The following is a 13,658-nucleotide window of genomic DNA, read 5'->3' as shown; positions in this document are numbered from 1 at the left end:
CCGAATAGTACATATTATATGTTAACATGTATAATGTAAACTATACCTTTTGTATTTCATCAATATATTTACTTGATCAATGTAATGTAAAACAATTTCATGTATGTATGCAATGATGGTTTTGTCTTTGTTGTATTATATGTATGATATTTTTTTCCTCTTTGAGCACAGGAAATAAAAGCCCCGTTTGGGGCATGAAAGATAAAAAAAAAAAAGGTCAAAAAAAAAAAAAAATATAGACTTTAAAAAGAAACTTGTATATCTCTATAAGAATTATGTTGATGTTTTGAATTTGTTTGATCTGAAACAGTTGATATCTTCACCAACACGTCTTACAGATACTTCTTCAACAATAATCGATCATATTCTTGTCAATTCCAGGGAAAGAATATGTCATTTTGGTACTATTTGTACTGGCTTTAGTGACCACTTCCTTATTTTTTGCACTAGAAAAACTAGCAAAGGGAAAATCGGCACCCACAAAACTGTTAAAATTAGGTCTCTTAAAAACTACAGCCCTGAGGCTCTTCTTGACCGTTTATCTGAGATTGATTGGTCTGCGGTTTGCGATTTGCAGAATGTTGAGGATGCCTGGTCAAAATTTAGGAATTTGGTCACTGGAGTCTTTGATGCAATGGCACCTATTAAAGAAATCAGGTTGAAACAAAGAACAGAACCTTGGATTTCAAGTGACTTAAATGACATAAAAGAAAGAGATAATATTTTGTATCAATTCAATAAGGATAAATCGAAAAAGCATCTTTACAAAGAATATTGTAAACTCAGAAATAATGTTCAAAGAAATGTTCGTAGAGCTAAATCTCAATATTATTTAAGTCAAATCGATGAGAACAAAAACAATCCTAAAAAACTTTGGCAGCAACTAAAAGAACTTGGTTATAGCTCCAAAAGAAAAGAGAGTAGCAAAGTTGTTTTAGATATTGATGGTGTCACTTGCTATGATCCCCACAAAATAGCCAATTCTTTTAATGAATTCTTCACCAGTGTTGCTTCCACATTAGTTGAGAAACTGCCTTCTCCAAAGAATCTGTACTCTACCAGCTCTGCAGTTTTTCAGAATTTCTATCGTGACAAATCTGTCGGCTCATTCTCCTTGAGGTGTGTTGGTGAAGAGTTTATTGAAAAGGAGCTGCTCAATCTCAACCCAAATAAGAGCACTGGGCTTGATAACATTCCATCAAGGTTTTTAAGGGATGGTGCCTCAGTTTTGAAAGTTCCTATAACCCACATTGTTAATTTATCGATTATGACCAGTACTGTCCCTACCGAGCTAAAATTGGCTAAAGTTACTCCTCTTTACAAAAAGAACAAAAATACTGATGTAAGTAATTACAGACCAGTAAGTGTTTTGAGTGCAATATAAAAAATTCTTGAAAAATCAATTTATGTTCAATTGGAAGATTTTTTGACATCAAATAACATTTTGTATGAACACCAATCGGGTTTCAGAAGCAAGTTTTCAACAGATTCTTGTCTCATTCATTTGATGGACCATATCAAAACTCAATCTTCCCGTGGTTTATATACAGGCATGATCATGATTGATCTCCAAAAGCTTTTGACACGGTCAACCATCAAATCTTATGTGAGAAATTAAATGCAATGGGAGTTGAATCTGTTGAATGGTTTCATTCATATCTCTCAAATAGGCAGCAAATAGTTCAAATTAACAATGCTAATTCTAAATCCCTTAATATTTCATGTGGTGTGCCCCAGGGTAGCATACTGGGGCCACTGTTATTTTTATGTTACATTAATGATATGATCATTAGTATAGACCCAGACTGTAAATTGATGTTGTATGCAGACGACAGTACAATCCTATTTTCTCATACAGATCCTAGTGTCATATCACAAAATTAGGCCAAGTTCTTGAGTCTTGCAGCAATTGGCTGGTAGACAACAAATTGTCTTTACATCTCGGCAAGACTGAAAGTATTATCTTCGGATCCAAAAGGAAAATAAAAAATGTTGAAAATTTTTCTGTGGAATGCTCTGGCCAGATTATCAAAGGCCAGGAGTCTGTGAAATATCTGGGTATTAACATTGACCAATCTGTGTCTGGGGAAGCAATTGCAAACAATATTATTCAAAAGGCAAATTCCAGGATGAAATTTATGTATCGCAATGGCAGCTGTCTCAACCAAAACTGTCGCAAAATTCTGTGTTCGGCTTTAATTCAATGCCACTTTGATTATTCATCTTCTTCATGGTATTCCGGTCTCAGTCAACGGCTTAAAACAAACTTCAAATCACTCAAAATAAAATGGTGCGCTATATTTTACATCTAGAACCCCGGTCACATATTGGTCAAACCGAACTTAACAGTCTGAATTTTTTAAATGTAGAGTGTCGAGTAAAATTTTTAAAATTGTGTCATGTGCACAAAATTTATTATGGGTCAAGTGCCCCTACCTGTGCCAGTTTTTACCAAAACCTCAGAAATTCACAACTATAATACTAGAAGGCGGCTTTTTAATTTCCATGTGCCTAAAATCAAAAGTTCAGCTGGCACTACTTTTTATTACAGTGCAATTCGGGATTGGAACATGCTTCCAAATGACATCAAAAAATATCCCCAATCTTAATCATTTCAAGAGTGCAATCAGGAAACTTTTCAGTAATGGCTAATTTCCAGTGGGGTCTGTTGTCCATTGTGTGCTTTCTTTCTTCTTTTGTTTATGCTCTTGCCTTTTTTGCCAAAATCTTTCTTTCAAGGACCCCATTGGAAATAAGCCTGAAACATTGGCTTTATGGGTTATCCCGGTTCCTAGTGTATTTTTATCTTCACATTGTATATCTTTTAATTTCTTATTTTGTCAAGTGTTATATTTATGTAATGTATTTTAAACTGTGCAATATAATATTTTTATGTATTTTGTATTATGGAACCAAATAAAATCAATCAATCAATCAATGCGTTTCTTGTCATTTTGGGTCAAAGGTCATTAAAGGTTTACTTCCGGCCTGAGACGAAATGCCTTGAAAATGTTTTTTTTCGACACAAATAACATTGTAGGATGACGCCTTTTACACACATGCATTGGCATTAGCCAGTGCCTTTAGGCTGTTCACAGATTTAGGATCAAAGGTCATTAAAGGGCCACTATCGGCCCGAGACGAAATACCTTCAAAATGCGTCTGCGTCAAGAAACTTTCTTCAGGCTAGTATTTATCAAAAACACCATGGAAAATGCGATATAAATTTCTCAAAATGCCTAATGCTGACAGAGGTCCATATTTGTGAAGCTGGTGGCCTTGAGAAACAATATCCATCAAAAACAAAACTATGGATAAGAAAACAAGCTTCTGTGGCAAAATTGAGTTTAGCAGCCGGACTATGTTTAAATCCCCATGTTGTGAATAACCGTTAGACACCTTATACTTTTTTGTAAACCTTAGTGTCTCTAGGGTATAAACAGATTTGGGTCAAAGTCAGTAAGGAGTCACTTATTCAAAATGCATCTTCTACCATATACAACATAGTAGGGTGGCGCCACTTGCACAAATGCATTGTAATTAATCAGTGTCTCTAGGTTGTGTACATATTTGTGGTCAAGTCTTTCAGGGGTCACTTCCGGTCCTGTAAGATACTGCTTATGCCACATTTGCACACATACATTGACATTAGCAAGTCTCTATAGGTAGGTTAAAAATCTCTAGGGTCAAAGGTCAAAACGACTGTCTTTGTGGTCGCAGGACCACTGCACTTCTAGTTGCTGCATTTTTTACACAAAATGCTGACAATCGATTTTGTTCCACTTGACAATGTATCACTGACAACTCAAACGATACCGCTCCTTTCAAAATGCAATCATAATTCATGCAATGTAGTATCGAACAAATAGTTTTTGTTGTATAGATACGAGGGCAGGCTATAGTACGACGCCTTGGGAAATTTGTCTATATCGACAGAGTAAACAAAGCCCTGCGGACAAAGCTCATTGGACGAAAAAGGCCTAAAAGTTGCTGTGTCAAAAAGCGACGTCTTTCGTAATTGCCGCAATGACGTCGGAACATAGCCTGGCTTTAATTACACATACCGATGAAAGCAGTTTGTCAGCAGACCAACGCTGCAGAGCATCACCGATGTTGACAACAATAGTCCCATCAATTGGTGGAGCTGATACCCATTGTCCTTGACGATTCAAAACCTGTAAGTGTACAAATCAGTCACGTTCGAAAGTCTTAAACCGTAAGTGGCCAAATAGAATAACAAGGTCATGTTCTCACCGAATGCCAAAAATCATGCTCTCACCCCATGACCCCATATTTTTACATTTTGCTCTCACCAAATGCCCCTTAGTGCGAAAGTGCCAGCCCTACACCCATATCCATTTCTATATTGAAGTGCCCCGGGGTTGAAGAAAAACACTTACTTCCTGAGTAGGGTTGGAGAAGACCACAGGATATAGGGCGGTATCGAACCACAAATCAAATTTTAATAATTTTATTTTTCAGCGTATCACAACAAAAGCTCTCAAGGCGCTTAACAAAGTAAAAAATTGCAACAAAACTTAACTTACCCTGGATCAGTTCACTAGACCGTATTGGCGGCTGATCAGTTCCCAAGGCCTCCTTTTTAACCGGCCGATCAGTTCCCTTGACCCCTCCTTTTTGGTCGGGCCATCACTTCCCTAGACCTCAAGTTCGAAATGGGCAGTGCCCCCCGGGTTCCCACCCAACCCATTAGGTCCAAATTTGACCTATTCTATAGGGGGATACCGTAGCCCCCTCAATCATTCCCAGATGACACACGCTACGTCACTGTCAACAATACCTCTAATCCATCCTTGTCCTGAAATAGGAAGGTGATACTGCCCCAATCAGAATGCTCTCCACATCTCACTTGATTTTTTCTTCACTTCAATGTCAGCAGTAGGCGGGTAATGGTTCAAGCGTATAGACGTGCAACTCTCAGCTGTTCCTATATTCTGATGCTTCTTCACAAAAATCAGTGGATCCTACATTATTCCATTAATGATGTGCAGGTTGGTGAAGATGGTACAAAAAGAAAATAAACATTTACCATGGCTACGATAATAAGAAATGTAATTTACTGCACTGATTATGGCTTTATCAAATACACATTTCAAACTCATTTCAATACACTTATAAATATTATATTGCCCATTTCGCTCACAAATGCTCAAATCCATAAATATTGTCAAATTTCCCGTTTTAAAATGGCTCATAATTTGGCATTTACCTATTTTCGTAATTCATGGCGTTGGGTGCATTTATCCCGGTAAACCACAGACGAAAACACACAATGCAACAACAGGGGTGTGAGTGTTGGGGTGTGGTTTGTGGTGGAGTTATGTGGGGCGCACCTACGCGAGTGCGCATACCTACTTACCTCGCATTTTAATCCTCTGGCAATGACTTCTAGCACACGATGTAGAATCTCTTTCCCCGTAAACAGCATATCTTCCATATTTTCCTTAAACTCGGGCATTTCCTCAGGCCAGATCTTGTAAAGTAGATTAAATGGTTAAAATGAATGTTGCACTCAAAGCAATACGGGATTTATGGTTCTTGAAAAATTGTGAAAATATGAAATAAAAACCCTTATTTGATAGTATTTGTCCAACCCCAATCACCGCAAGGCGGATAACGAACCACAAGCCTCGCTTGCATTCGCTATTACATGTGAAGTTTAAGAAATCACAAGAAATAAGTCCCCCTATCAACATTTCGTCATAAGATCGTAAGGTAAAATTTTGTCACAATAAAACCAACTTAGAAAAAAATGATATGCCTGTGTAGTGTGTACTAAGTGTTGTGCGAAAATGAAAGATGTCCATGACTTGATAGCTGAATGAGCCCAAATGGAAGACAAAAACTGCCCTATTCAAAAGTCACAAAGTAGGCCAATGCTTGTCACAAAAATGATTCATGGCTTGTTACTAATGGAAAAACACATGTATTTGAGTGCAGTTTAAAATCCCCACCAAGTGAACATTTACTCTAATGTGTAAGCAATTCATGATCATTCAGCCATTCAAATCCCTTTCTTGGTTCAGAGCTCAGCACAGTGAGTTGTAAGGTGGCCAGTCCCATTCCATGTCCCAATACACCTTGTAGTTAACAAGCATAGGCCTACTTTGTGACTTTTGATAAGGGCAGTTTTTGTCTTTCATTTGGGGTTATTAAGCCATGAAGTCATGGACATCTTTCATTTTAACACAACAGTTAGTAAACGGTCATATTATTCTAAGTTAGTTTTATTCGCCGTAGAAGTGACGTAATTAAAAGAAAAAGAAAAAGAAAAGCGCAGTGACTTATAGTGCGCTACGCACAGGCACAACGCCTAGACGTTGATCCACAAGCCTCAGCACACTTTACAGGTTGTCGCTGACCACTACGGCCCCACATCATTCCATAAACCATTTAACAACAATTCAGAGACTTTGCTGCTACAAGAGCGCACACCCTAGACATTCCACAAATAACCTTCGCAACCAGGATCAGCTCCCCGAGTTTCGTACGGGTTACAACGAGACAATTAGCAGTAAGTTCCTTGTCCAAGGAATTTCTATCTAACTTTTTTTCACGAGAACGTACTAGGCACCATCAGGGTTCGAACCCGCAACCTCTTGCACCATAGTCGAACGCCTTATCGATTGAGCTAACTTGACTCCAATTAATCGGATTAACTACCATAGCAATAGAGGGAGGAATACAATTTTGAATATATCGGCCTACACTACAACGTTCACGTAGTACTTATGCATGCATTGAACCATAGAAGTGATTAGTGCAATCTGCTTGTAGTGCAGGGCTATCTACTCAAAAATGTATTCCTCTATTGCTATAGTAGTTAATCCGATTATTACGTCACTTCTATGGCGAAATGGTACAAAATTTTACCTTAGGATGTTATGACAAAATGTTGGGAGGAGCAAACTTTATGTCTATTGTCTTTTGAGACCAAGCTTATCATAGGGCTACAATAAGGGCAACATGTTTCCCAGGTTGACTTCAAAGAACTGTTGACCTCAGTACATAAAAATTTCTTTGATATCAATGTAAGCCTTTCTACCATATCAAATCCATCAGTATAATTATGGTCTTCATTATTAGCAGGGCCGTAGCTAGATTTGCCCAATCGTTAAATCCGTCGGCAAATCAAAGAGAAGAGAGAGGAGGAAAAGGAAAGACTGTCGCCCTGCGGTAACAAGGTTCCTTGCCCTCAGTCGACAGAAATGCTGTGACAAAATTTACGATTTGCATCTTTCTTTTGGACTATTTTAACTTTTATTTCAATAAACCAATTTAGCATTAAAATGCCAAATTTCCACGTGCTTCACGCGCATTCATCCTGGTAAAGTCATTCTGAGAGCATATTTTTTCATCTTAGCTCATTTTGAACTTGGTAAAACATCAGATCTTATTCCATCCTTTCTGTTATTTAACGCATAAAATATGAGTGCTGCGGCAGACCCCCCCCCATGCCTGTAAAAAGTCCAAACCTCCTGAGCTGGCTCAAAATACCGTGACTATATTGACCAAAAGTTGTAATACATGTATAAATTCCTTTACCCATTAGGCGTGGATCCCTTGAGGATGGGGGATAAATTCCCCAATATTTTGATGGTGGAATGGTCCATACAATCACACCCCTTGTTGACGCCTGTATGCAGGTTTCTGATCAAAATAACCTTATATTTGGCCATTTAGCCTCAAGGTGCTTAGCGCGAATTTATTCCACTTTTGCACCATATTTCACCAGTTTAGCTTCAATATGCAAATTATTTTCACGCGCTTCACGCAATTGTACAATAAACTTATGTCATGTCGCCAAAAGGGGCTATTTCAAGCATTGTTTCCAATCCCATCTCCCAATGTCAAAAGTAAATCTACGGCACTGCCTTTGGCACGATTTTTTATTACACAATTATCCTAAATTTGCTCCATTCAAGCATGAAATGGCAAATTTTTCACGGGCTTCGCGCGCATTTGTCCCGGTAGTATTCTTTTAGTAGCAAGTCCATGGGACTCGAGCTCACACTTTGCGCTCAACATATTTTTAACACTAGCCCGGGCCGAATTTACAAAGGGCCAAGTGGGCACGTATCCAGGGACACGATCTAGAGAGGGGGCAAAATTTTGATAGGAAGATGATAATAAAAAACCAAACAAATGAAGAATGAGTGGTCACTTGTTGGCCACTTATCAGTAGCCTGGATCAGCAGGGGTGCATTTATATCATTTTTCATAGAGCAATTGTTCAAAATATTTAATGTCAAATGGTTCCTAAAAACCTCATTTGTGAACGTATGTTCATCGCTGACAAAACAAAATGTATGTTTAATATATCAATTATTTCATTAACAGCAATTTCCTAAGTTTCCATCCATAAGTAATCACAGAGAATCATCTGTTTACAAAATAAGTGCTTATTTTCAGATTGCCAATTAATTGTGTTATCAGTATAGCGGATTTACATTGTTATAGTCAAAAACAGGTATTTTGTCCTGTAGTCCCTGGCAACCCAGTCTGCTTGTGGATCACTCGCAAACATACACGACAGAAACCGGCTGTGAAGGAGTCTATATGCACGTAAACAACTTCCTTTAATATAATAAAATCCGATTTTGAGTATAATGAGAAAGTCATGCATATGCAAAATGAAGCAATTACCGATTGTTAACTTGGTCAAATGTATACTCGTAGCCCAATCTTGTACATTATAGCACCCAGTTTGGGTTTATGGTTTCGAAATGTTGCAATTAAACATTAGAAGTTGGAATATAATCACATGCGCACTTTTTCGGTTAACTAATTCTGCGGCCGGTTAAAAAAAATGGGTTACAGTTGTGGGGAAGGGGCGTAACACTTTGATCCGAAGAGCCAGGGGTGGCAATTATGTTGCCCTGGCCAGCAAAAAAGGCGAATCCGGCCCTGATATACCAGCAAAATTATTTCTCCACCCCACCCGAGAAAATGGTCTAGCGACCATTATGGACTGGTTTATGGGTTAAATTATAGGCATATTAAATAAAATTAGATAAACATGATAAAGGGCAATGCATTCCACGACCCGACGTGCAACTTCTGATATAACATTTTTGTGTTTTGCTCCCAATTTGTATTGTTGGTATGTCAGCACACAGACGGCTCGTCGGCGATCAGTGCTTACACCGACGCCCCGGATTATTAATACTCCTGAAGCTTATCGAACCTTTAACTCATGGAGTCATTACTATCAGTCTAACAATATGGGTCCATTTTAATGGAAAGAGGGTGGGTAAAGAGAAGAAGGGCGAGAGAAGGGAGAGAAAGAAGAGAGGAGCAAAAGGAAGCGGGAGAGGAGCATTTCCTAAAAAGTGTACCTTTGTTGTCGCTGACGGTGGTAAGAATAAGAAACTCTCCCTTAAATCCATATGCGGTCTCTTCATTACATCTCCGGTTGAGCTGTATATAGAACAAACAATGATTAAACGTCATGCTATTAAGAACCGAACGTGACTATTTATACATAAACACGGCACAACAAGAAAGTCCTCACTTATAAATCTAAGCCTGCATAATTATGTTATGACAATGTTGCCATTTACAAACGCCGTGATCGTACGCCAGTCTATCTATTCAAAATCACTCTTAGTGGGCGAGCCCGGGTGGTTAGGAGGTGCCACGGGGGAAGGAGGGGGCGGGGGGCAAAGCTGCACTTTTACCATAGGTAGTTGACATCAAAAATGTCTGATAGCAATTCAAAACGAACACTTTGACATCTCTTGTCAAAATCGGAGCATTTTGTGTTTTGATCCCATAGAGCCAAAAACGTTGTACACCATTATGGTCAATGATAATATAGGGGTTAACAGAATTTAAAATGCTATTCCTACTTTAAATTACATGCTTATTTAAACCAAACTTGGTAAGAAGAACCACTGGCCAAAGCTTCACTCAGCTCCGGGTCAAAAGTCACACAAGGGTCAGTAGCAGTGCAGTAGCAATAATGTAACCAAACACCAAGACTGCCACAATCACTGCATTCATGATAATACATAAATTAATCCGAGATCATCTGAGGTCAAACGTCATAGGGTCAAACCTTAAACTTTAGCCAATTGGTCTTAAATTTGGTGCAAACCATTCGATGAGGGGAACATGACAAAAAAATCAATCGGAGGTCAACCGAGGTCGATGGTCACACCGAGGTCAAATGTTGAAGTACGAACTACTTTTTATCATGAAATGTAAGGAATAACTCATATTATTGGGCTAAACTAAGTTAAAAATATATGTCAATAGCGCCCTCAATTTACGCACAAATATATAGTTTATAGAATAAAAATTACAACAAAAAGGCAATAAAAGATTAAATGATCACATCAAACAACCGTGAAGGTCAAATGTCATCCAGAAACTTTCATGTCAAGTTTTACTTTGGTTACCATAAAAACACCTTTTTGAGACTTTTAGCTGTTTATAATAGTTGAGGTCATCACCACCTGATATTTGTGGCTCATGAGCACAATATCTCTTACCTTTCTCGTTCAAAGTTTATGAAACCACCGCCAATATTTCCCTGTTCACATTTCATTTTGGTTTCATAATCCAGAAGAAAAAACTTCTTGGTATGTTCATATACTTGGTCAACCTGGTTGCAAACAGGAATAAACAAATAAGAATATAATTTGGTGGACACTTTTTATACTATTATTGTGTAAAATGTTCAATATAAGGTCCAATTATGAAGCAGTTTGCAGTTTCATAATTTCTAGTGGCGTGCCTGGACTTTTTATCCGGTGAGCATTATTCTGGCCCGATTTTGCTGGCATATTAAAGAACTATAAGAGGAACATACCAATGTGAATTTAAGTGTACAGAGAAAAAAAATTCAATTTCATACTATTTTAGCCAAAAAGTCGGTCTTATCACTTGCCTATGAACCATAATTATACCACATCCATTTTATTAACAAAACCCCGATTTTTGTTTTTTTTTATTTTCTTATTAGCGATAGTACCTTGGTTTTATAGTACCTTAGTTTTATACACAACCGATGAACTTAACTATGCTAATACAAGACATATTTTGCTACCTTTTCATCCAATACACCATCATAGTTCTTCAGATACACAAATCCTATTGTAGTAAACGCTTCGTATATGTCGTCAATCAATTTCTGAAACCGCTCTGGATCTGGTTCGTTTCGATCCAAACTATAGGCTGAGAAGTCAACGATAGGAACCGATTCCATTTTGAGATCTATAGGAAATCTGGCGGGAAAATGAAAAATAAAAAGCAGATTTAAGGCGTGGGGTATGGGCGAACTTGAAGTACAGGTATCTGGAGAGGGGAAGCAACGAGTTACCCCAAATCACAGCGGCAGGTAGTCACTGTATTTATTTTGGAAGGTTCGTGTTTGTTTTAAATTTTGGGGCGTTTTCCAAAATTTGATATTTTTGGTGATATTTCAAAAAGGCGACATGCCAAAGACAACTCCTTGGGCACATAGTTTGTTATTCTTATTGCAGTTCTTTTCCTCATACTTACGTTACCATTCGCTTTGGTGATTTAGTAATATTATATATTTTGTGACTGCAATTTGGCGTTTTCAATGCGTTTTAAGGGGGTATTACAACCATTGCATTTTTTTTGCATTTTTTTTGCATTTTGTGAAGAAATGAGAAAAAAATTGGACAAAGTAGTATGCAAATGAAAATGAAGGGGCAAATCTTCTCGTTCTATTGGTGGCATATCGGTATCAATGTAGCTTACATGCTTTTACAGGTAGAAGCCAAATGGTGGTACATCACCATTGTTTTAAATTCACTTCATTTTGGAAAACAGAATGCAGATTGGCTCACGATAGACGTCGTATTCCTCTATGTGGGCCTATTGATAATAAAATTACTTTGAATTCCTTGTAACAAGATGTTACTTACCTCTGTATACAGGGTTCGTCACTGTGTCTGGAAAAGCGGTAGCCTTTAGCGCCGTATCAATATTGGTTTAGCAGCTGGTCAGTACATAATCCGTCAGGGCACACAGCAGTTTGACTATGTAGCGAAATGCCCAATATTGATTAGGCGCGGATATTAAAAGCACAGCTCCTTTGCGTGTATAGCAGAAAATTATAAATAGAATGTTTGAATTTAGTAAATAAAATACTAACTGCATTCTGCATTGTGTATTTATTTATTTATTTACGGGTCCTATGCCTATTTATTTATTTGTTTATTTACTGACTTATTATTTGGAAGATTAGTAAGTAATTAGTAATATTCCATGATTCATCGGTTTATTATTGATTGTTGATAACTTGAAAACTGAAAGCTTGATTGATTGATCGATTGATAGCCATTTCACATATTTCAAGTGTATGTGGAACATCCAGATTTGAATAACATCGTACATTAGATACATATCAGTATAGATTTAATCTACTCAGCAATATCAAGGACTACTATCAAGATACACCGCACGATTTAGGAGAGGAAAAGTGCTGTGTTTTGAAACAAAGCACCAAAACGGAGCACTATATATTAAACATAAGAATCAAAAATGTATGTTGTATTGCCAAACAAAGTTCCAAAACGGAGCACTATAACAGATAACATAAGAATTAGAAATTTCATGCTGTATTTTCAAACAAAGCACCAAAACGGAGCACTATAATAGATAACATAAGAATTAAAAATTCCATGCCGTATTTGCAAACAAAGCACCAAAACGGAGCACTATAATAGGAAACATACGAATTAGAAATTTCATGCTGTATTTTCAAACAAAGCACCAAAACGGAGCACTATAATAGATAACATAAGAATTAAAAATTCCATGCCGTATTTGCAAACAAAGCACCAAAACGGAGCACTATAATAGGAAACATAAGAATTAGAAATTTCATGCTGTATTTCCAAACAAAGCACCAAAACGGAGCAATATAATAGGAAACATAAGAATTAGAAATTTCATGCCGTATTTGCAAACAAAGCACCAAAACGGAGCAATATAATAGATAACACAAGAATTTAAAAAAATCCCATGCCGTATTTGCAAACAAAGCACCAGAACGGAGCACTATAATAGGAAACATAAGAATTAGAAATTTCATGCTGTATTTCCAAACAAAGCACCAAAACGGAGCAATATAATAGATAACACAAGAATTAAAAAAATCCCATGCCGTATTTGTAAACAAAAGCACCAAAACGGAGCACTATAATAGGAAACATAAGAATTAGAAATTCCATGCCGTATTTGCAAACAAAGCACCAAAACGGAGCAATATAATAGATAACACAAGAATTCAAAAAAATCCCATGCCGTATTTACAAACAAAGCACCAGAACGGAGCACTATAATAGGAAACATAAGAATAAAAAAATTCATGCTGTATTTCCAAACAAAGCACCAAAAGGGAGCAATATAATAGATAACACAATAATTTAAAAAAATCCCATGCCGTATTTGCAAACAAAGCACCAAAACGGAGCACTGTAATAGGAAACATAAGAATTAGAAATTTCATGCTGTATTTCCAAACAAAGCACCAAAACGGAGCAATATAATAGATAACATAAGAATTAAAAAATCCCGTGCCGTATTTGCAACCAAAGCACCAAAACGGAGCACTATAATAGGAAACATAAGAATTAGAAATTTCATGCTGTATTTCC

The 13,658-nt window shown here is 37.2% G+C and overlaps 2 protein-coding genes across 2 annotated transcripts in view; both read right to left on the bottom strand.

Moving 5' to 3' along the window:
* LOC140144422 (uncharacterized) overlaps positions 1 to 13,658 on the bottom strand; it is a 56,357-nt gene that overhangs the window by 2,178 nt on the left and 40,521 nt on the right. The window contains exon 7 of the mRNA XM_072166231.1: positions 4,065 to 4,175. Within this exon, the coding sequence (XP_072022332.1) occupies positions 4,065 to 4,175 (111 nt within the window). The remainder of the gene's footprint in view (positions 1 to 4,064; positions 4,176 to 13,658) is intronic.
* Positions 4,848 to 12,074, bottom strand: LOC140144439 (uncharacterized). The gene is made up of 6 exons (XM_072166252.1): positions 11,922 to 12,074; positions 11,075 to 11,252; positions 10,518 to 10,630; positions 9,360 to 9,441; positions 5,381 to 5,494; positions 4,848 to 4,985 (listed from the first exon to the last, which is right to left on the bottom strand). The coding sequence occupies exons 2-6, from the start codon at positions 11,231 to 11,233 to the stop codon at positions 4,848 to 4,850; spliced, it is 606 nt and encodes a 201-aa protein (XP_072022353.1). The 5' UTR covers positions 11,234 to 11,252; positions 11,922 to 12,074.

This window comes from Amphiura filiformis, unplaced genomic scaffold, assembly GCF_039555335.1.
Source record: "Amphiura filiformis unplaced genomic scaffold, Afil_fr2py scaffold_54, whole genome shotgun sequence".
NCBI classification, from domain to species: domain Eukaryota; kingdom Metazoa; phylum Echinodermata; class Ophiuroidea; order Amphilepidida; family Amphiuridae; genus Amphiura; species Amphiura filiformis.
The sequence above is the reverse complement of the archived record's forward strand: the minus strand, read 5'-3'. Positions and strand labels throughout refer to the sequence as shown.